Source organism: Equus caballus, chromosome 2 (assembly GCF_041296265.1).
Source record: "Equus caballus isolate H_3958 breed thoroughbred chromosome 2, TB-T2T, whole genome shotgun sequence".
Taxonomy (NCBI): Eukaryota; Metazoa; Chordata; class Mammalia; order Perissodactyla; family Equidae; genus Equus; species Equus caballus.
In genome coordinates, this window is record NC_091685.1 from 12,353,447 (window position 1) to 12,379,331 (window position 25,885).

At 37.4% G+C, this 25,885-nt stretch overlaps 1 protein-coding gene across 8 annotated transcripts in view; it reads left to right on the plus strand.

Annotated features, from left to right (window-relative positions):
- Window positions 1-25,885, plus strand: part of PIK3R3 (phosphoinositide-3-kinase regulatory subunit 3) — a 108,977-nt gene that overhangs the window by 39,845 nt on the left and 43,247 nt on the right. For 5 of the 8 annotated variants that reach the window (XM_023630783.2, XM_070260043.1, XM_070260042.1 and 2 more), the window contains 2 exons: window positions 16,552-16,660; window positions 18,490-18,588. In XM_023630783.2, coding sequence (XP_023486551.1) covers window positions 16,552-16,660; window positions 18,490-18,588 — 208 coding nt within the window. Of the gene's footprint in view, window positions 1-16,551; window positions 16,661-18,174; window positions 18,219-18,489; window positions 18,589-25,885 lie in introns of all 8 variants that reach the window. The other 3 variants (XM_023630814.2, XM_070260045.1, XM_070260044.1) reach the window with 1 other exon arrangement.

Below are 25,885 nucleotides of genomic sequence, written 5' to 3' on the forward strand. Positions count from 1 at the left end.
GTCTCCTCTTTTCATTTCTGATTTTATTTATTTGAGTCCTCTCTTTTTCTTGGTGAGTCTAGCTAAAGGTTGTCTATTTTGTTTATATTTTCAAAAAACCAGTGAGAGCTTGTATACCATTTTAACAAAGGGTAATAAATTGTGGAGAGGTGACTAGACAAAGGAAAACTGGTCTTCTAGGAGCAGTAGATTGTGGGAAGGTAAATATATGGGAGAAACTAATGGACAACAAGGGTTATTTTAGTAAGATTTGTTTATGCAGACTCAAGTTAGTGCTGTCTCATCTCCAGTGACTAAGTCATTTTCCTCTTCCTGGTATGGGAGAGGGAGACTCCTTTACAAATGGATATATAGGCCCTGCTCTTAGACAGAAAGGGGGAAGACAGAGAGTTCCTCCTGTGTTTGCTGTCTTTTATTTGCCTTCAGCTCAAAATAATCCTTATGCCAAAGTGGCATATTTCAAGGTGGCGTATTCTGATCCCTTTCACTGAGCCTGTTTTGTTCCTTAACAAATACATCCTTCTGAATAAGTTGTAGGATCAGAACCTGAGCCTATTCTTTATCCTAGCCTTTTTTTTGGTTTCAGGGTGCAATTCAGTTGTACATAAACCCTTTTTGAACTTGACCAAAGGGTGGTAATGAAAAAAAATCTCTTTTTGAAACAAAGGTCTGACTAGATCAGCAGTTCTCAAACTTGTTGGTTTTGGGATGCTTTACACTCTTAAATATTATTGAAGACCTTAAAGAGTTTTTGTTTATGTGAGTTATATCTATTGTTATTGACTATTACTAGAAATTAAAACTGAGAAAATTTAAACATGTTTATTTTATTCTTAAAATAACAGTAAAAAACCTATTACATATGACACAAATGACATGTTTTTAATGAAAAATAATTTGATTTCCAAAACTTAGTTAGAAGAATGGCATTGGTTTACATTTTTTTCAAATCTCTTTACTGTCTGGTTTAATAAAAGACGTATGGATTCTCATATCTGCTTCTTTCAATCTGTCGTGATAAGTTGTTTTGAAGTCTGCAAAGAAAAATCTAGCCTTATAATATGTAGTCGCAAAAGGGAGGGGTATTTTAATATTGATTAATATTAATATTTAAGTTCTTCTTGATACTACACCAAAACTTGACAAGTGGTAGTATTTTAAAAGTTAGTTGAAATGTAGAATTAGAAACCATATCAAAGAAGCTTTCATACTCTATGTGAAAATCCATTGGTCTGTCTTGCACTTGAATGAGTTTCTTACCCATGCGTGATTTTGTAACATCATGTACTGGTCCTTGTTGTAGTCCACTTGGGCTACTATAAACAAAAATACTGTAGACTGTGTGGCTTTTCAACAGCAGAAATTTACTGTTCACAGTTCTGGAAGCTGAGAGGTCCATGGTCAAGATTTGGTGTCTGGTAAGGCTTCATTTCCAGGTTCATAGATGGCTGTGTTCTTGCTGTGTCCTCACATGGTAGAAGGGGCGAGGGAGCTCTCTGGGGTCTCTTTCAGAAGGGCACTAATCGAATTTATGTAGCCTCCACCCTCATGGCCTAATCACCTCTCAAAGACCCCACCTCCAATTACCATCACACTGGGCGTTAGTATTTAACATGTGAATTTTGGAGGGATATAAACATTCAATTTATAGCAATCTTTTTGAAAATATTGGTTGACTGAATTATGTGGGTCTTCCAAATGTTTTCATATTTCCTTCTGCAATGTTAAGCAATCATGTTAATACCACTGTTAATCTCAGCAAAAAAAATATTAAGTTATTGGGAAGCTTTCAAGTTTTGCAAAATTATAATATTCTTTTGAAAGCTTGATTTGATCAGTGGCAACAAATATTGTCCATAGTTTTCTGCAAGGTGACAGGCTTACTTTGTTCATTTTTAAGGAAAATGTCTGCCGTATCCCCAAGTCTGAATAGTTGTAGGTTGTTAGTCATTCTTCTAAGTAAAAGTAGAGTTCCATGAAGAAAGTAGCTTACAAGTGAATCACAGAAGTGTTCTTCTTCAAGATAACCATTATGTTGCATTGTGCAGAACTGCTTATGTGCATTTTTCATTTTGTCACACAGAATATTAAAATTTTAAGATGTGTGCTCAAGGGTCAAGATTTGTAAAATTTAAGAATTTCTATGTTCTAATAATAAAATAAAGCTAGAGATTTAATAAAATTAATTTTTTACTGCTTCATATTGGACATTTTTAAGTATCACTCACTTCTTTTTAAAACTCCAAGTGTGTGATAGTGAAGAATAGAGTGACTATTCTGATGAAATAGTGAAATAGTACAGTTGGATGCCACTGCTCTGATTTATCCTTTATCCAAGATGCTTTCACACAGTAAGTGAGCCGTAACAGTGAAAATGGCAAATATTAATATGAAAATGATTTTGACCTTCTGGAGCCCCTGAAAAAGTCTCAGGGGCTCCCAAGGACCCCACTTTGAAAGTGGACCACACTTTAAAAACTGCTGCACTATATCAAGAGAACAGTGTGTTATCTATGTCATGACTATTTTAGTAAAAATCACCCTAACCATTTATTTGATACTGTGTAGGAAGACAAAAAGAAAAGATTCGGGTTGTGGAGTTATTGTTTTAATATATACAATATAAAATATATTATTTTAACCTTTTTTTTTTTTTTGAGGAAGATTAGCCCTAAGCTAACATTTGCCGCCAGTCCTTCTCTTTGTTGCTGAGGAAGACTGGCCCTGAACTAACATCTGTGCCCATCTTCCTCTACTTTATATGTGGGACGCCTACCACAGCTTGCCAAGCAGTGCCATGTCCGTACCTGGGATCCAAACCGGCGAACCCCAGGCCGCTGAAGCAGAACCTGTGCACTTAACTGCTGCGCCACCGGGCTGGCCCCTATTTTAACCACTTTTAAGTGTGCAATTTGGTGGCATTGAGTACCTTCAGAATGTTGTGCAACCATTACCACTATCCATTTCCAGAACTTTTCATCATTCCTAACAGAAACTCAGTACCTATAAACAATAATTCCCCATTCTCCTCACCCCACAGCTCCTGGTAACCTCTGTTCTACTTCCTGTCTCTATGAATTTGCCTATTCTAGGTACCTCATATAAGTTGAATCATACAATATTTGTCTGGCTTGTTTCACTTAGCATAATGTTTTCAATATTCATTCATGTTGTAGCCTGTCTGAAAATTTAATTCCTTTTTAAGGCTGAATAATATTCTGTTATATTTATATACCACATTTTGTTTGTCTGTTCTTCTGTTCATGGTTCATGGAGTTGGGGGGAAAATACTCGCTGCAAGGTCAAAACAGTACAGTTCTGACCGCTAAAATCAGCCTTATGGCTGCCAGTTTGTGATGTCGTTGGTGTGGAGTGGTGGGGTGAGGAGGCAACCAAAGATAGATCCTTGATGATAACCCCCATCTGGCCTGGGAAAAGGAGCCTATGACAGAAAGAATGGCCAGAGAGATGGAAAAAGTATTTTGTACTTTTTGTAGGGTCTCAGATGCTGAGTAAAGAGGGTGTTTCAAAAAGGAGAGAATTGTTAGCAGTATCAAATGCTACTGCTAAAGGACTGATAAGTGTCTCCTGAATTTAGCAACAGCATCCCTGACCTTGGCAAGAGTGGTTTCAGTGGAGTTGTGAGGCAGGATTGCACTGGATGCAGGAGGGAATTTAAGAGGAGAGAGGCAGTGTACGGCTCTTTGAAAAAGCTTGGGTATGAAGGAGAAAAGATAGTAGAAGTTATAGTGTTAACCTAGGATTTATGGACCTCCCTCTCCCAGTATTATATGCAAACTTTGTGTATATGTACATTTGTCTGGAGAGAAGCCTTAAAGCTTTCATCAGCTCTTCAAAAGAGTTTATAACCCAAAGGAGCCACTTCTGTCAGGGGACCTGTAGTTGAGTAATTTGGGCATATTTATGAGCTTGTAGGAAAGGAGCCAGTAAAGCAGGAGAGGCTAGAGGGTAGGAATAGGGTATTGGAGGACTGTGGTCCCTCTGGTGGTGAAAGGAGTTGAGATCCAGAGCATTTGGTAGAGTGAGTAATTTAGAGAAGAAAGAAAAAATGGATGTAGAGGCACATAAATTTGTCGGTGAATGGCAGCAAACTGAAGTAGCTCTCTACTCACAGTCTGTATTTTCTCTGTTATGTAGGAGGTGAAACAGGAGCTACCAAAAATGAGTGAGGAGAGGTGGAATATGATGTTTGAGGAAGGGTGAGAAGGTTTGAAATAGCCGAGTGAAGAGTGGGAGAGAGGGGAAAGATTTTTGGATTGCGTTGAGAGTCTGCTTGTGATTGGAGACCATTGCTAGTGAAACCAAACTGAAGATGGTGTAGCTTCCCCCCCCCCCCCGCCCCGCAGCAGCCTAAGGACAGGGCAGAAAAAGCATGAAAATGGATTGAACTGTGGCTGGAGTCTTGCCAGGCAGGCGCAGTTGAAAGGAGGATAAGAGGGACAAAAGAAATGAGGGTATTAGTTGAGGTAGAGAGGGAGTGAAGACCGGCGTCTTATAGGAAGTAATGAGTTTGAGGAACTGGAGGTCTCAGAGGTGAAAGAACAGGGAGAGTGTTGGAGTAAGCATAGAAGTCAGCACATGTTTGTGGGATTCGAAACTGGGTTCTCATCCCCGTTTAAATCAGAATTACCATTTGTGTTTAAAAAACACAGATGCCCAGGTTTCATTCTGGATCAACTGAATCAGAATCTCTAGGGAGTTGAAGCAAGTCATTTTCATTTAAAAAGTTACACATGTAATTTAAAGAAAATTCAAAAATTACACGTAGTAAAATCGACTCTTGGTGTACAATTCTATGAGTTTTGACAAATGCATAGTGATGTTCTTTATTAGGATAGAGTAGATAGGAGTAATCGGTTTGGTGAGGAAGATATATTTGTTTTTTGAGTATCATATAATTTCTTGTTACACTGAAGCTGCAGCCATGGAATTAAGATTATTCTACTCCAGTAACATTTTCTCTATCACTTTCTTAAGTCTAGATCAGAGATGGACATACTTTTTCTGTAAAGAGCCAGATAGTAAATACTTTAGGCTTTGTAGGCCACATATGGTCTCTGTTGCATATTCTTTGTGTGTGTGTGTGTGTGTGTGTGTGTGTATTTCCAACCATTTAAAAATATAGAAGCCATTCTTCTACACTGTACAAAACCAGGCAGAGGGCCATAGTTTGATGATCTCTGGTAGATAATCAATACAACAGTAAATCAAGCTCTGATTCGTAGTGTTTGCTGATTTCTGAAGTGTAATTACTCCCATTGTGGCTGATTTCAAGCTACCAATGTCGTATACCGAATGCAGAGTTTGAAAGAGATGTGCAGTAGCACAAAGTATTTCTACTACATAAATACAGTAGATGTAAATAACTATAAAGACATAGTTAAATATGGTGTAGTAAAATATTCAGGAAGTGATGAATTTTGTGCTTATTACCTTTATTTTTAGTATATTTTATTTAATTGTGCATTTGTATGATTTAGTTTTTGATAATGACTGTATAACAATGGCTTGCAAAATTCCTGAAAATTTAACAGTCAACTCTCACTAGCCTTTATGTGTTGGCTTTAACGTATCATTGAACCTAAGGCTTAGAGAGGTGAGATAATTTACCAAATCTCGTTTAAGCAGCAGAACTAGAATAAACCTGGGTTTCTTTTAATTTAATTTTTATTTTTATCAAAGCAATACATGTTCATAGTTTAAAAAGTCAAAAGGTGCTTAAAGGTTTATAGTGAAAGAAAAACAGCAGCTCCCTGCCCTCCTCTCTCCATCTCCGGTTTCTAATCTACAGAGGCAACGCTTAACTCAGCTTTTCTTCTGCTTTTTACCTCCCTATTTTTCATAATATGCTTATACTACTCTTTTACATTTTCTCATTTTTGACATTATTTATTCCTTCTAAGGAAGTTGGGGATTTAGTTTTCTTATACCATACACACTCTTTCCCTTTACCCGTTTTCTCAGTATATTTATATCACAATTGTAATTGTTTCTTAAATTATCTTTTAGTGTTTACAATATTATGATTATGTAAAACTGTTCACAGACAAGTCATTAGTATATAATTATTACATTTGCTTTTTTCTTGGAATTAGTAATTGCCTTAGTTTTTAAACATTTACCGGATTTTTTAAGGTACTTGTCACAGTATTATTCCCATACTTTTTTTTCTTTTTCCTCTCCCCAAAGCCCCCCAGTACGTAGATGTATATTCCAGTTGGCTTTGCTATGTGGGATGGCGCCATGATCAGGCCATGATGAGCAGTGCTAGGTCTGTGCCTAGGATCTGAACCAGCAAAACCCGGGCCACTGAAGTGGAGCGCACAAACTTAACCACTTGACCACGAGGCCAGCCCCCAACCCCATACTTTTTTTTTCTTTAAAGATTTTATTTTTTTCCTTTTTCTCCCCAAAGTCCCCCGGTACATAGTTGTATATTCTTGGTTGTGGGTCCTTCCAGCATGTGGGACGCTGCCTCAGCGTGGTTTGATGAGCAGTGCCACGTCCGCGCCCAGGATTCGAACTAACGAAACACTGGGCTGCCTGCAGCGGAGCGCTCGAACTTAACCACTCGGCCACGGGGCCAGCCCCGCCAACCCCATACTTTTTGACAGAACTATAAAACTCATCTCAGTATGGTTAAACATCAGATAATCTATCATTTCTATCTTTTTTTACTTCAACAGACCCCTTAAGTCGCCCTTCATTCTCTTGCTAGAATCCCAACTATTGTTTTCAGTTGATATCCTGGTACTCCTGTTCACCATTATCCCAGGGGATTGCCTTTGCTCTCTCCTGTGTTGGCATCCATTTTCCTGAATCCTGCACCATCTTCTTTTCTAGGCATATTTCTTCATTTTAGTAGAGCACATGTTCAGGAGCTTCCTAAGAATGATGCCAAGATATAAGCTGTTTGAGACTTTGTATGTCTGAAAATGTCAGTTCTATCCTCATATGTAATTGATAATTTGACGTGACACATAATTCTAAGTTGAAAATAATTTTCCCTCAGAATTTGAAGATTTTTCTCTGGTGGTGTTAGTTTCCAGTGTTGCTGTTGAGGAATCCAAAGACATTCTAGGCCTTAGTCCTTTGTGACCTTTTTTCCCTTATGCTAGATTTTAGGACCTTTTCTTTATTGCTGATGTGAAATTGCACAGAGATGTGCCTTGATGTGGGTCTTTTTCGTTCATTGTGTGGCATACTCTGTGAGTACTTTCATCCTGGAAATGTATGTACTTCATTTTTGAAAATTTTTTCTTATTTTAATAGTTTCTCTCTTTCTGCTTTCTGGAACTTCTATTAGTTCAATGTTGGATCTTCTGGGTTTATCCTCTAATTCTCTCTTTTCTTCTATTTTTCATTACTTTCTCTTTTTGTTCCACTTCATGGGAGATTTCCTCAAGTCTGCCTGCCAGCTTGTAAATTAAGGTTTTTTAAAAACCCTCTATCATAATTTTAATATAAAAGAGCTTTTGTTTTTCAGTGTTACTTTGTTATACATCTTGTTTCTGTTTCATAGATGCAATATTTCCGAGGATATTATACTTTTTTGTGTGTGAAGTTTTCTTCTCCTTGAATTCTTTGTTTACTCGTAAGTTCTTTTTTTTCCATTTGTTTTGGTGTTCTTTAATGTTGATGGCTTTCCTCAAATGTCTTGTGGTTTGTTCTTTTTTTTTTTTGATTATGGTAAATTTACCTAGCAAAATTTATCGTTTTAACCATTTTTAAGTATACAGTTCTGTGGCATTAAGTACATTCACATTGTTGTGCAACCATTCATTCATCTTCAGAATTTTTTCATCTTACCTACCTGAAATTCTGTACCCATTAAACACTAACTCCCCACTTCCTTTCCTCCCAGCACCTGGCAGCCACCATTCTACTTTCTGTCTCTATGAATTTGTCTACTCTAGGAACCTCATGTAAGAGAAACTATACAATATTTGTCCTTTTGTGACTGGCTTTTTCTTCAAGGTCTTCATGTCTTCATGAGGACATGTCTTCAACATTCATCCATGTTGTAGCATGTGTCAGAATTTCCTTCCTTTTTAAAGGGTTTGTTCTTATTTAAGAAGGAGATACTAAAAAGCTGATTTGAAGCTCCATGTAAATGGACAGGATGTATTAAACTGAAGGCTTTCTGAAAGGTGACAGATTATGAATATCTTTTGCCTTGGTAACCCCCAAATATCCATATTTTTAGATCTTTTGGGGGGTCTTGTCAGTTTCTCCAGAGAAAAATCTCCCTAACTCCTGCCTGGAGATACAAGCTTGGTGGCTCAGTGTTCAGAGAACAGAAGTGGGGAACGGGGTTGGGGCATCTACCTGTTTAGTAGACGTTTCCTTAGTTCTGTTGTTTTCAGTAAGGGGCTTGCCGTTAGTCCCAGCTGTGCTTGGTGTTCCCTAAGTCCAGTCTCTCTCTCGTTGTTTCTCTGGGCTGATGAGTTGACAGGCAACCTTTGTCTAGAGTAGGGCAGCAGGAGTTGTTTGGTTGTTTGTGGGTTGGGGAGGAGAACTGGGGCTCCAACTGCTCTTTCTATAGACTTTCAGCTGTTTCAGCTCCTGTTTTCAGCCCTATCCCTCAGTCCTCCCTTCAGAGATGCCTTATGTCTCCAGTTCCTGGTTTTTCCAGAGTACAGTGGTGTGAATCAGATTGCTTTTCTGCTGGACTTTCTCTCTTCAGGGTTAGGTTTCAGTTTTTACACTATACCAAGTCACATTCATCTGGTTGCTTTTCCTGTATTAAAGTCGTGTTATCATCTGCTATTGTTTCCTCCCCTGATCTCTTTGTTATTGTGTGATTATACTTTTAAAAATATATTTTATTGACAATTTGGAGTGATTTATAGAGGGAGTGAAGCGTTGTATGTATTTAATCTACTGTAGTTTAGCTACTCTACTCGCCTAATTTTTTTTTTTACCCCATAGACTCTTTTTTGGAGAGAATCTGTAAGCTCCTTGCTGCTCAAATTTTGGACTGGCAGCCTTGGCAGCACCTGGGAGCTTGTTAGAAATGCAGAATCCAGGTTCCAACTCATCCCGTTCTAACCATACTCTACATTTTACAAGATCCTTGGGTGATATGTAAGCACGTTAAAGTGTGAGAACCATTGGTCTAATTTGCTGTGACTGCTACAGTGCCTGACACATTTTAGGTGTCTTCTCTTGGACAATCAGAAATTTAGAAAAGACTTTGTAGTAATAAATGTTTTGGTATCAGAGTATAGGTAGTATTTGAAGCTCTGGGAGTAGATGAGAGTACAGAGTAAAAAGAGGGCCAAGGAAATACCAGTTTTAAGGTGTGAATGAAGGAAGAGAGAGCCTTCCAGGAGAACTGAGAGCTAAGGAAGAAAAGAGGCCCAGAGTACATGAGGTGTGGGAAAATGAGCAGCCTTCCGAGAGAGAGGGCTGCAAGGTTAGTAGTGTCCTTCAGGGAGAGCTGGATTTCAGAGAAGGCTAGGAAGTGGGAAAAAACACTTTCTGCGGAGATAATGAAGTTACAAAATAGTTTGTTTAATTAGAAGGTGAGGAAAATGATCAGGGAGGAAGCTTCAGAGGACAAAATGGAATGATGAGCAGTGAGAAGATGGTTTAGTGGGGAGGCAGCTCAGAGCAATATTGGGATGAGAATACAGGAGATGACAGGTGGCTGAAATGAACTTCCACTGTTCCCCATCTCATACTCCCTCTGTGCCAGGCAGTTATTTTAATTCTCTAGGACTTTTTTTTTTTTTAATGCATGCTGTTCCTTTAATCTGGGACACTAGAAATCTTGTCTTCCTCCATTCCCTCTAGATTCAGTTCCCTTATTTTGGCCTCCATGGTACCCTATTCTTTCTGTCTTTTTAAAAAATTGAGATATAAGTCATATACCATAATATTCACCCTTTTGAATATACTTTAAGAATACTTTCTCTTTTACTGTGTTTAACTACAGTGTAGTAATTGTATGTTTTACTCATTTGAATTGCTCTTTGGACTGTCTGTCTTGTTGCTGTCTTTAGCATCCAGCCAGCACCTCTAGCTAACAGCTAGTGTTTATTGATTGCTGTGTGTCGTATGCTGTTTTAAGTTTACACATATTAACTCATTGAATTCTCGTAGGATGTAGGTACTAAAGCTTTAGCCGCATTTTACGAATGAAAGAAACAAAGCCCTAGAATAAGTAGGTGCTCAATCAGTATTTGTTGAATGAACTCATTTACTGAATGTGTACCAGGCACTGTGCTGCATGTTTGGGCTACAGAATTAAGGATGTCTTTGATTAGGGTTTCAGACAGAATGTTGGTTAAAACTTGACCCCGAAATGAGGGAAAGGTCGCTGCTCCTGGTTTTGTGGTACTTGCAATCAAGAGGCTTGAATGCCTCTTCTACACCCAGCACATACTGGGACATACATTCAAATATTGTTTTAGCTTTTTTTTCTTCCATTTTTGATTTAAAGCCATCCTTCATAAAGTCAAATCCCAGCGTAGAATATGAGGACTGAGATCTGCCATTCCTCCCTGGTTTTAATAAGTACCTAACTCTGATTCTTAATTAAAAAAATACTTTAAAAATTTTATTTGGAAATAATTTCAAACTTACAGAGAAGTTGCGAAAATAAGAGTACGAAGAACACCTATACATCCTTTACTCAGGTTCACCTGTTGTTAACATTTTACTCTATATTTGCTTTATCATTCATATTTTCTCTTTATATAAAATAATATTGCTTTTTTCTGAACTATTTGAGAATAAGTTGTATTCATCCTCGCCCTTAACCCCTAAATACCTCACTATGTATTTCGTAAGAACAGGAATATTCCTTTGCATATCACAGTGCACTACAGTAAGTAACCTCAGTACATTTAACTTTGATAGAATACTTTAACTTATTGTTTGTAGATTATGACCAAATAAACTATTATTTTTTTCTTGCTGAGGAAGATTCACCCTGAGCTAATGTCTGTTGCTAATCTTCCTCTTTTTGCTGAGGAAGATTTGCCCTGAGCTAACATCTGTTACCAATCTTCCTCTTTTTGTATGTGAGCCGCCCCAACAGCATGGCCACTGACAGACAAATGGTGTAGGTCCACGCCCAGGAACCAAAGCTGGACTGCTGAAGCAGAGTACCCTGAACTTAACCACTAGGCCACTGGGGCTGGCCCCAAAGAAATAATTTTTTTCAGTGCTGCAGCCCCTGAATACTTTGATTAAAAAATATCAAAGTGAATTTTTGCAAAAAAATTTTTTTTAAGTCAGAAAACACAATAAATTAAATTTAAAAATTACTCATAACCCATCATTTTGGTTTTCGTTGTTTTTAAAACACACGTACGTAGATAAAGAAAGTCCTCCCCTATGTTACTTCCCCCATCCTTGTTATATGCGCTATCAATAGTTGGTGACAGGGGCACATATGTATGATGATGGATAAAAATTAGACTACTGGGGGTGAGCACAATGAAGTGTATCCAGGAATTGATAAACGATAATATTACATGCGAAATTACACAATGTTATAAACCATTATAATCCTAATAAAATTACTTGGGAAAAAATAGTTTCTGTATTCTTCCAGATGTCTTTATGCATATATACACATCTGTATACACACACATACATACATACACACACATACATACATGTGTGTATGTTTGTTCATGTATCTACATATGAATTAAAACAGAATTTAAAATATCTTTTTGTATTGCCAATATTTAAAAACTTGCAATATAGTTTCTCAAAATGGAAAGAGAAATACTTTTCATTGCCTACTAAGCAGAAGTAAAAGTGTTAGGTATTTTATGGATACTTAGGAAGGTATTTGCTCAAGTGTGTTTAACTTATCACTGAGCACTGCAGTGCTCACCCGATGCAAGAACTACTTTGTCAAGGAGTTGAAAGATAATGTACCCTAATTAGCTTTTCCCTCAATATGGTCCACTTGACCTACTTAAAATGTATGTGATTTATAAGTTTTTTACCTTTATTTATAATATGATCTGGAAGCAACGTATAGATACACATCTGCTTATTTACGTATAATTGGAAGGTTATTTAAGGTAGGTTTTTATTTAGTTTTTGTTCAGTAGATTCTATAATTTACACAGCGATGGAGATCAACTACTGGAGAAAGCAAAACATTTAGTTTGAAAACTCAGGTTGGTTTAGTTGAGCTAAATTTGAACATACTCATGATTTTAAGAGTAATGAATTACCTTGAAATTTATCCTTTGAATTATAAAGTCTGTAAGTATAGAGACTGTGTTTATCTAGTTCATTGCTATATTCCCAGCTTTTAGAACATAGGAGGTCTTCAATAAATATTTGTTTATTATATGTATGGAGTGATGATAGATAAGAATGTAGAATAGGCCAGTATTGCATTCATTTCAGATCTTTCAGTTCATTATGATTATGTTCTTTTAGCAACTTTATGTAGGAACTACTTTGTAATCATTTCATTCTTCTTATATTTCTGCAGATGATAAAAGCAAATACAATGAGGCTACGGGCAGTCCTCTGTAATAGACGTGAAATGGTCATTATATGTTTGTTGGTGGTAGAGCTATCTCTGAACTATCATTATCCGTAAATAGCAGCTTCCGCATGCAGCCTGGTCAACTCCATTCAGAGCTGGCTCCTCCTCCAGAGAAGGGATATAGACAACAGCAAGTCTCTGTGACTCCTTTTGGTGATGAGAGTGTAATCCACCTGCTGATTCAAGGAGCCAGATTGGTTCTTGTTAGGCCCTGCTGGTTGTGGCGCTCAGTTCAGTAAAGACTAGGTTTGAGAAGCTTAGTGGTTGAACTTAAAGTTTCCCCAGGAGGGGATCAATTGCTCCTTTTGCTGGGTTTCGTTATACTTTGCTTTTGCCTTATTATAGTATTTACCTCATTCTGCTGAGTGTTATGGTTAGGTGTTTCTATGTGTCGTTCTCTCTAGATTTGCTGTTTTGAGTGCTAGGAATGCCTTGTCTCTGTACCTTTCATAGCTATAGCACAGATTTAAACTGTTAATCCTTATAAATTTTGCAAAATTATAGTTCCTCCTATAGCTACTTTTATATGCCACATCAAATTCTTTTCAAACAAGGCAGGTTTAAGTAAGTAGTCACTTAGAAAAAAAGTATGGATTATAGCAAGCTCTCCTCCATCTTATAATTTCAGAAGTCCAATATTTGGTTTTTTTAAACTAACAGCTTTATTGAAATATAATTCACATTCCATACAATTCACCCACTTAGAGCGTATAATTAAATATTTTTTAGTATGTTCATTGAGTTATGTAACCATCACCACAAACAATTCTGGAACATTTTCATTACCTCAAAAAGAAACCCTGCACACTTTAGCTGTCATTCCCTTTTCCCCATTAACACCCCCCTCCCCCGCCACCCCGCCCTAGGCAGCCATTAATCTACTTTCTGTCTCTATAGATTTGCCTGTTCTGATCAATGGAAACATAATACATGGTTTGTCGTGACTGGCTTCTTTCACTTCCTTCACTTAGCCTAATGTTTTCCTGGCTCATCCATGTTATATAGCATATCTCATTCCTTTTTATTGCCAAATAATATTCGGTGTTATGGATATATGCCATATTTTATGTATTCATTTATCTGTTGGTGGACATTTGGGTTGTTTCCAATTTTTAGCTATTGTAAATACTGCTTCTGTGAACATTCATATACAAATGTTTTTGTGGATGTGTGTTTCATTTCTCTTGAATATATAGCTAAGATTGAAATTCCTGGGTCATATGGTGACTCTATGTTTAGCCTTTTGAGGAACTGCCAGACTGTTTTCCAAGCAGTTGCATCATTTTACTTTTGCATCAGTAGTGTATGAGAGTTCCAATTGCTCTATATCCTTACCAACACTTGTTGTTATCTATCTTTTTGGTTAAAGTCATCCTAGTGGGTGTGAAGTGGTATCCCATTGTGGTTTTGATTTTCATTCCCTGATAGCTGATGATATTGAGTATCTTTTTATGTGCTTTTTGGCCATTTGTATATCTTTGTTGGAAAAATATTTGGATCCTTTGCCCATTTTTAATTGGGATGTTTGTCTTTTTATAACTTAGTTGCAAGAGTTCTTTATGTATTCTGGATACAAATTTTTTTTATCAGATATATGATTTACAAAGCTTTTCTCTCATTCTGTGGGTTGTCTTCACTTTCTTGATGGTATCTTTTGAGCACAAAATTTTTAATTTTGATGAAGTCCAGTTTATCTTTTTTTTTTTTTTTAATTTTTGTGCTTTTGGTGTCATATCTAAGAAACCATTGCCTAATCCAAGGTCATGGAGATTTAAGCCTGTTTTCTTCTAAAAGTTTTATAGTTTTAGCTCTTACATTTAGGTCTTTGATCCATTTTGAGTTAATTTTTGCAATCAGAGTGAGATAGAGATGTTGCCAACTGCATTCTTTTGCATGTGGATATCCAGTTGTTCCAGCAGCATTTTTCAAAAGAACTGTTCTTTCACCATTGAATTGTCTCGACACCTTTGTTGAAAATCATTTGACAGTAAAGAGTCTCTGTTTTGAAGACAATATTCACATTGTTACCCTTTCCCATCAATGTTCTCCTTTTTTGTTAATTTTGAAAAAATTTTGGAAATCTCAAACTTGTAGAAGAGTTGCAAGTACAGTACAAATAACTTGATTTTCTTGAGCCATTGAGAGTAAGTTGCCAACATGGTAACCCATGATGACCCTGTTTGTATGTATTTCCCACAAACAAGAACATTCTCCTACATAACTACAATATAACCATCAAAATCAGAAAATTAACATTAATGTGTAATTGCCATCTCATCCTCAGATCCCAGTCAAGTTCTGTCCATTGTCCCAATAATGTCCTTTATAACAATATGATCCAGTCCAGAATCATACATTGTGTTTGACAGTCATTATTCTCTAGTTTTCTTCAAACTGGTATAGTTCCAGAAAGTCAGTCTCTCTTGACTTCTGTGACCTTGACATTTATGAATATTACAGTCCAGTTATTTTGTAGAATGTCTCTCAATTGTGGTTTGTCTGATGTTTCCTCATGATTAAATTCAGTTTATGCATATTTGGCAGGAATATCACAAAAGTGATTTTGTAGCCTCCTCAGTGCATCCTATTAGGGGCCTATATCTCACTATTACTGGTGATATTAACATTGATTACTTTTGTTTGCTAGGCTTCTTTACTATTATATTAGTCTTTTTACTTTTGTGATTAATAAGCATTTTGTGGGAAGGCCCTTTGGGATTATATAAATCCTCTTACTCATTAATCTCTCAGTTTTTTCATGTATTTATTTATATCTTCATGGACACATAGATTCCTGTTTTGTTTAATGGCTTATATTCCCTTACTGTTATTGTTTGTATTGATGTTCCAGTTGTTCCAGATTTGGTATTGGGAACCCCTTTGAGCTGGTTTCTTTGTTCTTTTGTCATGGCCCCTCATTCTTTGAGTGCTTGCTTATTTTTTGGCACAGGATGATGTTCCAGGTTCATTTGGCTCTACTCCAGCCCTGGAATCAGGTATTTTTCCAAAGGGCCCTGGTTCCTTTCAGTAGAGAATAGCATGAGAAACCAAGATCTGGGTGCTAGGTGTGCATATTGGGCTATTGCTGATCCCAGGACCTCTCAGGACAGAGCTAGGGAAGAGTCGTATTCCCTATATGTACAGACATTTACTTCTGTCTGTCTATATATTGAGTTCACATCAATAGCTGCCATTCCAGTCCAAACCAGAGGGTTCATTCTATTTTTTTACCTTTCTGTATTTGTAACTTCCTTTTTAGACTATAAGAAACCTGGCTTCTATTATCTTTAATAGGTTTACTTATTTGATCCATCTCTCTGTATGTACCCAATCTCTTATAGCTATTGCTGCATTTCCCCTGCCACCTCCCATCCCCTACTCAAGTGGAAACTTTTCACTCTTATCTGGCATTGTCCCATTGCATTGGGATACCCACCTCAATGTGTCCTCATTGGCTAGGTTTCCAACATTCTGTGCCACCCGGGCCCCATGCCAATGCCCTTATTACTTCACTGAGCTTCAACACCCCGCGCATCTCTTCACCCTGCTTGAGCTCTGAGATCTTGGGCTGTGCTGCTGCCCCCCTTTATGGACATAATTCTCTCTCACCTGCTTTGGACTCTGATACGAACTCTTGGCCATCATGACCAGTCCTGCTTAATGACTTTTGGACTGAATTGTTTATGAAGGGACTTCGCATTGTCTTTTGAGAGATAGTGAAGTTTTTTTGGATGTCTGTTCAGAATTAAAAGTTAATACTTTTTTAAGAAGGGAAAAAACCCAAATAGCTGGACAGTTTCACTTTTCAGGCAATTATTGGTAGAATTCTAAAAGGATTCCTTCTTTGGCTAATGTTCAACATTTAACATAAAATAATACTTAATTTGATTTATAATTATTTGAATCTTAACATTCATTGGTTAATAAGCTGTTCCTGACTGAGGAAATTAGAAAACAAATAATAATTTACATCTACAAAATAATGTTTATTTCTCTTCTAGCTCTTCCACCAAAGCCACCTAAGCCAATGACTTCAGGCATTTCAAATGGAATAAAGGACAGTTCTGTTTCTCTTCAGGATGCAGAATGGTACTGGGGGGATATTTCAAGGTAACAAGAATGCTACTATAATTAAATACAATTTAAAAAAAATCGTTTTTGAGAATTAGTAGTTAAAACATTTTACTGCCCCACTATTTGTCATTTAAAGATTAGTTACCATTTTGAAAATGTGTTAGGACATTTCAAAAGTTTCTAAATGTTTTTTTCCCCTATCAAAAAGTGACAAGAAAATCTTTAAATTATGGATGTGATTAACTATTACTTTTAATACTATATTGAGGATAGATTTCTGAATAAATGAAACATACACTTAGGATAGCTACGGGTTTTAGGATAAAAGATACTTATAGGTACTTAATTTTCCTTACCTTTCTGTTTCTAAGGCAATGGTTCCACAATCTTTGCATGCACAAGAATCAATTGGGATGGGGCGTAGGAACCTCCATTTAACAATCTCCCCAGGTCATTTTGATGCACTGTTCACACAGCTCATTTTGAGAAACAAGACTCTAGGACAGATTTGCTTTTTGGGTAAAATGTGGTTTTGGAAAATTTTGAACCTAGAGAAGGAAAAAATATATATACATTGATGCTGAAGACATGTCCTTCTCTTTCTCTTGTCCCTTTTCTCCCATTGCCAAAGTGGCGCTCATTTCTTATTTTTTTCCCCTCATCATTTAAGAATCTTTAAATGTGCAGTTCAGTGGCATAAAGTACATTCACATTGTTGTTCAACTATGACCACCATCTGTCTCTAGAACTATTTCATCTTTCCAACTCTATCCGTTAAACACTTACTCCCCTTTCCTCCTCTTCTCCCCAGCCCCTGGCAACCACCATCCTACTTTCTATTTCTGTGAATTTGACTGTTGTAGGTGCCTAATATAGGTGGAATCATACAATATATGTCCTTTTGTGACTGACTTATTTCACTTAGCATAATGTCGTCAAGATTCATCCATGTTGTAGCATGTGTCAGAATTTCCTTTCTTTTTAAGGCTGAATGGTATTCCATTATATGTATATACCACATTTTAATTTATTTATCTGGAATTTTGGCTTTGATGAACATTGGGATTGTTTCCAGCTTTTGGCTGTTGTGCATAATGCTGCTATGACTATTGATGTATAAATATTTGTTCAAGTCCCTACTTTCAATTCTTTTGGGTGTATACCCAGAAGTGGAATTTCTGGGTCATACACCAATTCTGTGTTTAATTTTTTGCAGAAGACTTAATGTATTTTATATTAAAATTGATCAGAAAACTTTTATTTTAGCATTGCACAATAAAAAGATCTATTATATTTAAATACCATTTAAATTTATGTTTTAAGACCCTGTGATTCTATAATTCAAGGGTCTTTTATGCCCTGCCATTTCCTTTGAATGTTCTAGTGTTGTTCCTTAAAGTCCTAAACCAACACTGCAGAAGAAATTTGTTATCAGTAGAAATTCAAATTGGAGACTATTATATTGAAAGGTTGTGAACTTAGTGAATTTTGCCCCCTCTGCTCAGACACAGCTGCCACTGTTGCTTAAATATAACCTTCTTTCTAAACAGCTGCCGGACTTTCCTGAAACTCTACAAGTTTAGACCTGCCTAAGGTAACCCTAAAGTCTTAATGGAAATGTTATCCCCTACAGACAGTTGAAATCTGGAAGTTTAAAAAGCAAATAGTCCCTCTTTAGATTGCATAACACTGAAAATCAAAACAGAAAGAACATATGTAGGGAGAAGAACTAAGTGACCTCTGAGGGCCCCCATGATTTGGTAACCTTAGACATATCTACCTCCCAACTAGCCTTAGTGATAATATGTGAAAAGAACAATTGATGCTTACGTTTTTTTCATTTTTCCTATAATTCTGTTCTTCAGGGAGGAGGTAAATGACAAATTACGAGACATGCCAGATGGTACCTTCTTGGTCAGAGATGCCTCAACAAAAATGCAGGGAGATTACACTTTGACTTTGCGGTGAGTATTTTTCAGCATTTTGGCTAGTGTTCTACTAGCATTGTTTATGTCTAGGTTTACAAAGATTTCTTTGTTTTTATTTTTTATCTATTTTATTTATTTATTTATTTGGTGGGGGGGGGTCTTCTGGCGAGGACCAGAAAATCTGTTCGACAATTCTAAAAGGGCTGTAATACTAAGATTTCTTTATTTTATTTAAAACTTTATATACACATTTTTTCATATTTTTATTTAATTTAGATGCCTAATTTTTAGTTTTTTGGCTAACTGTCCTTTTTCTATATGTTAAATATTTAAATGTCATATAAAAATGGCAACAATTTTTATTTTTACATAACAATAAAACAAAAAGGTGAAAATGTGTAAATGTAAGGAATTAAGAAGCGTACTGTTGAACTTATGAGTGAAGCAGAAGTCACAGGCACAGCCTAAGGTTATTAATGCTATGTTGTGAATCCACCCCTCTTATAACCCTGTTATTTTTCTCAGTGCAGACTTCATAGAGTAAAACTCAACATAATTTAGGCTGATGAGGATACATAGAAGATAAAGCAGTTCTCAGCTTGTATCATGCCATCCATGTGGGCATATTAGAATCTCATAAGTGGTGGATGTATCACTTTTTATATTTACAAAGATGGGATATATATTTTAAAAGATTAGTAAAACTGTTAGATAATTCCACATTTAATTTTAATAATTAAAATAGCCTAATTACAATAAAGTCTTGTGATTTTATTAAAAAGGGATTTTCTAAAAAAAAATTGATGATAACAACAGTAACAATAACAACTCCTTTGTACTAAGTAGCATTTTACATACAATATCTTATTCCTCACAACAATCTGATAAAATATAGGTATTATTAATATTTCTGTTTTATAGATGAGGCAACTGAAGCTTAACCTGGTCAAGAGACTTGCCTAAAGACACATAGCTAGTAAGTGGCAGAGGATGGGTTCAAATCTAGATTTATCTGACTCTTTGCTGCCTTTCCAGCCTAGTATCTTTAGGAAAAATAATGCTGTATTTTATGCTAGAAATTTGGAGTCACTATATTAGTTTCTGGTAAAGACATTAAGAAGTTAATGCTTTGGGACTTCAGTTGTGCTGAGGAGTAGTCAGTGTTCTACAGTGATTCATTCAACACGATGTTTTCCCCCTCTAGTCAGGCTTCTGTTTCTACCACTCTACAGGGACTGCTAAACCAGTGGCCACTTCTCTCTTCTTACCTTACTTGACCTCTTAGCAACATTAGTCATAGACACTTTTTCCTAGAAAGTTTATTGTCTTGACTGTTGTGACATCACACTCTCTGATTTTCTTCCTAACTCTAGGCCACTCCTTTGTTCAGTATCTAAATGTTAAGTGTTGCAGGGCTCAGACTTGAACCTCCTTCTCTTCTCTGTATTCTTTCTTGAGCTTGTCCTGTCCCATGGCTTTAATATACAACTACATGGTGATGATTCATAAACCTCATCTCCATCTCTGACCTTCAGAACTCCAGGTACATGTATCCAGTTGCCTACTTGACTTTGCCACTTAGATAACTAGGGGACACACTGATTTTAACATGGTCAAAGCAGAATTCTTGATTTCTAACCCAACTCCCCTATCCAAACTGTTTCTCTTCTAGTCTTTCCTTTTTCAGAAATAGAACCACTATCTCTACAGTTACTCAAGCCACAAATCTTTTTTTCCTTTCTTTCCCTCACCCTCACATCTAATCCATCATTAAATAAGTCCTGCTAACTCTACCTCCAAACCTATATTCATAATCTCTTCACATTTCTCTACCATCCAATTGAAGCCACTATCGTCTTGCTTGATCTTTTGCAGTCGCCTCCTAACAGGCCTCCCAGCATCTTACAACTTCTAACCTTCCCCACCCCTGTTGACCATTTTCGGCACAGTAGCCAGAGTGATCATTTTAAGATATGAGTCTGATTACTCCTTTGCTTAAAACTCTCTAAGAGTTTCCCTACTGCATTTAAGATAAAGAATTTGGATTTTGTTCTAACTTAACAAAACTCTCTTTGACCTGGTCTTGGTCTACTTTTTACACTTCATTTCTTGCCACTCTCCCTCTGTATCCACTACATTGAATCCTACCTGCCTTTCTGTACCTCGGACAAGTGAGGCTTATATCCTGCCTTAGAGCCTTTGCAGTAGCTGTTCCGTCTGCTATTTGCATAGCTGTTCTTTCTGATCTTTGCAGAATTGGTTCCTTTTTGTCATTTAGATCTCTGCATAAATGCCACCTCTGCAAGTCTTACCTAACCACTCAATCCAAAGTAGCCGTCTGAGGATATATATTGCTCAATTTAATTCTCTGTTTGGGCTGCTCACTGTCTATTTTCTTCTCTTCTCCCACCTTGTCTGTTTCATCCCGCTGGAATTTAAGTTCTCTGAGATTGGGGATTTGTTTAATGTATGCTGTATCCCCAGAATCTAGATAAGTACGTGATAATGGATAGGCATTAGATAATGGGTGCCTAGTAAATATTTATTAAACGAATGAATGGCCTTATTTATTTGGAACATGATTTTATTTTGTGATGGGTAGATCCCTAATTGCAATTAGCTTAAAATCAATAAATTTTGTATCTTTGGGATGAGGAAAAGAGCCTGTAAAATTACACTACCTGAAGCTGTGGTGCTCTTCAAGAGCAAAGGCCAGCAAGCGGTCCCACTCACTGTCTCCTAGTCTCATGAGTCACCATGAGAATTCTTATGCTAGAGATCTACAGCTGGAAGGGATCTTTAATACTGCCTGGTTCAACTAGGTTTCTCCAGATGTAGGAATTTCCTGCATAGCGTTTTTCAGAAAGGGCCATTGAGCTTCATGTAATCTTTCCATCATAGGGAGCTAGCAACTTCCTTTTGAGGCAGCCTATTTTATTTTTTGGCAGCTTTAAAGTGTAGAGGATTATCTTTGTGCTGAATATTGTGCTAGGACCATGAATATGGACATGAATAAGACACAGTTTTGCTCTCAAGAGTTGATAATCCAAGTGTGTAATTGTGTAATAGGAGAGACACATATATACTATACTGTAATGAAATGCGTTAAGTGTTATATTAGAGTTCTCATTATGGTCCCCTTCCCCCAGCCCCAGGTAACTGTTGTTCTATTTTCTGTCTCTGTGAGTTTGACTGTTCCAGCCACCTCATATAAGTAGAACCATACAATATTTATCCTTTTGTGTCTGGCTTATTTCATGTAGAAAATGTCTTTACAGTTCATCCAAATTGTAGCATGTGTCAGAATTTCCTTCCTTTTTAAGGCTGAATAATATCTATTGTATGTATATGCTGCATTTTGTTTATCCATCAGTCAATGGACACTGGCAAGAATGTTTTAAAGTTTTCATGGATCTAGCACAAGATCTGACATGTAGTAAGTACTTAGTAAATATCTGAATGAAGGAAGGAATAAATGAGAGAAAGACAAAGAGAAGGTTTCTCAGAGGAAATGACAGTTGAGCTGGGCCTTGATAGATTTCGCTGGCAGAAAAGTGACGGTCTTAATTTAGTAAATACTCATAGCTTAGTAGTAGTTACTCTGCAGAGGATCTAATAGTGAGTTAAAACTTTGTCTCAAGGAAGACTTAGTCTAGTGAGGGCAAAGGAATAAAAAGACTGCTTTGAATTAAACTAAAATAATAGGAGAAGTTCAAACAATGTTCTTTGGAATCTCAAAGGAGGGGAAGAAGTATCTTGTTGAGATGGTATCGAAAGCTGTAGTTCATGGAAGAAATTGCACTTACAGTCTATCTTGAAGGGGATAGGTTTGGATATGTAGAAAGTGGAGGGGAGGTTGCAGGATGAGGTAACAGTAGGAACAAAGATATGAGGTTAAAAACTATAGAACCCTGTTCTGCGAGATGTAGTCCCGTTTGGCTAGAGGGTAAAGTTTGTTAAGAGGAAAAAGTGGTAGGGGATGGAAGGTTGGAAAAGGATCATGTTGAAGAGGGCCTTGAATTCTAAAATTTGGAGCTTGTATTTAATATGGTAGGTAGGCAGGGGGAACCATTGCATATTTTCAGCAGGGAAGTTATATGATCAGACTGTATTTGAATAGAAAGAATGAAAGAGGATAGAGATTAGTAAAGAGTTAGAAGGCTGTTATGAATTGAGTGATAATGGTGATCCAGAATAGAATTTATTCTTTAATCATGTAATATTTATTGCGTGTCCAAAATGTTCTAGATACTGTTCTAGGACAAGGAAATGATGAACAAGCCAGACATGGTCTCTTGTCCATAGTGTTTATATTCAGGGGTGGGGTGGGAGTGGAGGAGAGGGAGACAAAATAAACGTATAAAAAAGAAATGAGATAACTTCACAGTGTAAGAAGCTCTTTATAGTGAATGCATAGGGTTATATGACAGACAATATGAGGAAAGGGAATTTAAGATAGTTTTGAGAAGGAGGGGCTCTCTGAGGTTATGACCTGAAAACTGGAAAATTAGAAAGAGCCAGCCGGAAAAGTGTTCCAGAGAGAGGGAACAGAAAACACAAAGACACTGATTTGGGAAAGATTTAGTGGCTCTAGTGAATATAGAGCCCACTGTGGCTGGCGTACAGTGTGAACCACGGAGTGGTGGGAGATGAAGTTGAAAATGGAAAGGAACTAGATGCAGAGAGCCTAGTGAGTCACAGTAAGGAATTTGAATTTTATTTCTAAGTGCAAAAAGAAAAATCAATAAAGGGTTTTAAACAGAGGAATGACATGATTGAAAGATCAAATAAACTGTTTGTTTTTCTTTTGCTGAGGAAGTTTCACCCTGAGCTAACATCTGTGCCAATCTTCTTCTATTTTGTATGTGGGTCGCTGCCACAGCATGGCCGCCAACGAGTCGTGTAGGTCTGCTGCACCTGGGAACTGAACCTGGGCCACCAAATTGGAGTGGGCTGAACTTAACCGCTAGGCCGCAGGGCCAGCCCCAAGATCAAATACACTATTACGTAGGATAGTGGCTTTAAGGAAAGGAGTTGAGGAGGTGACATGGAGCTAAGAGCAAAAGGGATTTGATAATAGAATAGGCATGAGGTTGAGGGGGATTTGAAGGTGACTGTGGTTTGAGTCTGCTGGGCTTAGAATGAATGTGCCATCTATAGAAATAGGGAAGTCAGGAGCAGTTATTTTATTGGGGAAGAGGGGATAGATGTTGATTTTTAGCTGCTCCAAAACTTCCAGGTAAAAATATTTCTAGAATATAGCTAGAAATGTAGATTTAATGCTTAGGAGAGAGTATAGGGCCAGAAAAAGATTCAGGTACCGTCTACATAGAGTAAATGGGATTTTAATGAAAGAGGATATAGAGGGAAATAATGGTAGAGGCTGAAGGCAAATTTTTTTTAAGGGAATAACTGTGTTTAGCAGCAGGAAGGAGGCGGAGGAATAGCGGTCTAAGAGGTTGAGAGAAAAGAGTAATGTCATAGAAGTCATGGGACGATGAAATATCAAGAAGGAAGGGAGAGTAGAAATTTCAGTTACTGCAAAGAATCTGAGCCTGGGGTAGAGAGAGGAGGCAGAATCTGAATTTGAGAAAAGTCATTGTGACCCTCAAATGGGAGGAGTGAGAGTGAAATCAGACTGCAGAGAGTAGGTGATGAGGAAGAGAGATTTTTCAATCCAATAACCATTTTTTAAACCAGTAAATAGTATTCATTGTAGAAAATCTAGATAGTTAACAAATCTTTAGGAATCTACTATATGCCAGACATTGGGCCGGGTGCTGGGACACAAGAAGGAATAGCATGATTCTTCTTCTTCTTTTTTTTTTTTACTGAGTTAATGATAGGTTACAATCTTGTGAAATTTCAGTTGTACATTAATGTTTGTCATTCGTGTTGTAGGTGCACCACTTCACCCTTTGTGCCCACCCCCCACCCCACCTTTCCCCTGGTAGCCACTAATCTGTTTTCTTTGTCCACATTTTTAAATTCCTCATATGAGTGGAGTCATACAGAGATTATCCTTCTCTAACTGGCTATTTCACTTAACATAATTCCCTCAAGGTCCATCCATGTTATTGCAAATGGAATGATTTTGTTCTGTTTTATGGCTGAGTAGTATTCCATTGTATTATATACCACATCTTCTTTATCCATTCATCTGTTGATGGGCACTTAGGTTTCTTCCACGTCTTGGCTATTGTAAAGAATGCTGCAATGAACATTGGGGTGCATGGGACTTTTGGAATTGCTGACTTCAAGCTCTTTGGATAGATACCCAGTAGTGGAATGGCTGGATCGTATGGTAGTTCTATTTTTAATTTTTTGAGGAATCTCCATACTGTTTTCCATAGTGGCTGCACCAGTTTGCATTCCCACCAGCACTGTATGAGGGTTCCCTTCTCTCCACAACCTCTTCAACATTTGTTGCTATTAGTTTTAGATATTTTTGTCATTCTAATGGGTGTAAGGTGATATCTTAGTGTAGTTTTGATTTAATAGCATGATTCTTCTGTTCAAGAAGATTACAGTGAGGGAGAGAGAGAGACATATAATTAAAAATTCACCATTCCTCAATTCCTTCGTGTCTTCACTTCCCTCCTTCTCTGCTTAGAGTCCATGATCCCTTATTAAAATTACCCTTGTGAATATCTCCTCAACAAACTTGCTCCTCTGCCTCTCCATTGTAGTCCCCTAACTGTTCCAGCACTGGTTAAATTCAACTCTCCATCTATTCCTTGCCTATACCTGGGCAGCTGGACGTGGAGAAAAATACATCGTGCTGACTGGTCTCACATTAAGTTCGTGACTCCTGATCTTAAGTGGGCCTTTAGTACTGCCCAGCTGAATTTTTGCATTTCTGCAGTCCATTTGCTCTCCTACTTTCCTAGATGACAATTTCATATGTTCTTTTTTTCCTCTTCAAATCAACAACCCATCTCCCCCCACCCCTTTTCCTTTTTTTTTGAGGAAGATTAGCCCTGAGCTAACATCTTCCGCCAATCCTCCTCTCTTTGAGCCCACATCCATGCCCATCTTCCTCCACCCTATATCCGGGACACCCACTACAGCATGGCTTGCCAAGCGGTGCCATGTCCGCACCCTGGATCCGAACTGGCAGACCCCGGGCCACCAAAGCGGAACGTGTGCACCTAACTGCTGTGCCACCAGGCTGGCCCCCATCTTCCCCCTTTTAACTAAAGAGGTTGCTTCCTGTTTCACTAAGAACATGGAAGCAGTCAGTAGAGATCCAACTCCCTCATGCTCCTATTACCACAGCTGCCAAACATATTTGTGTCAGAATGTGAATACTCTACCTTTTTCTCGTTCCAGT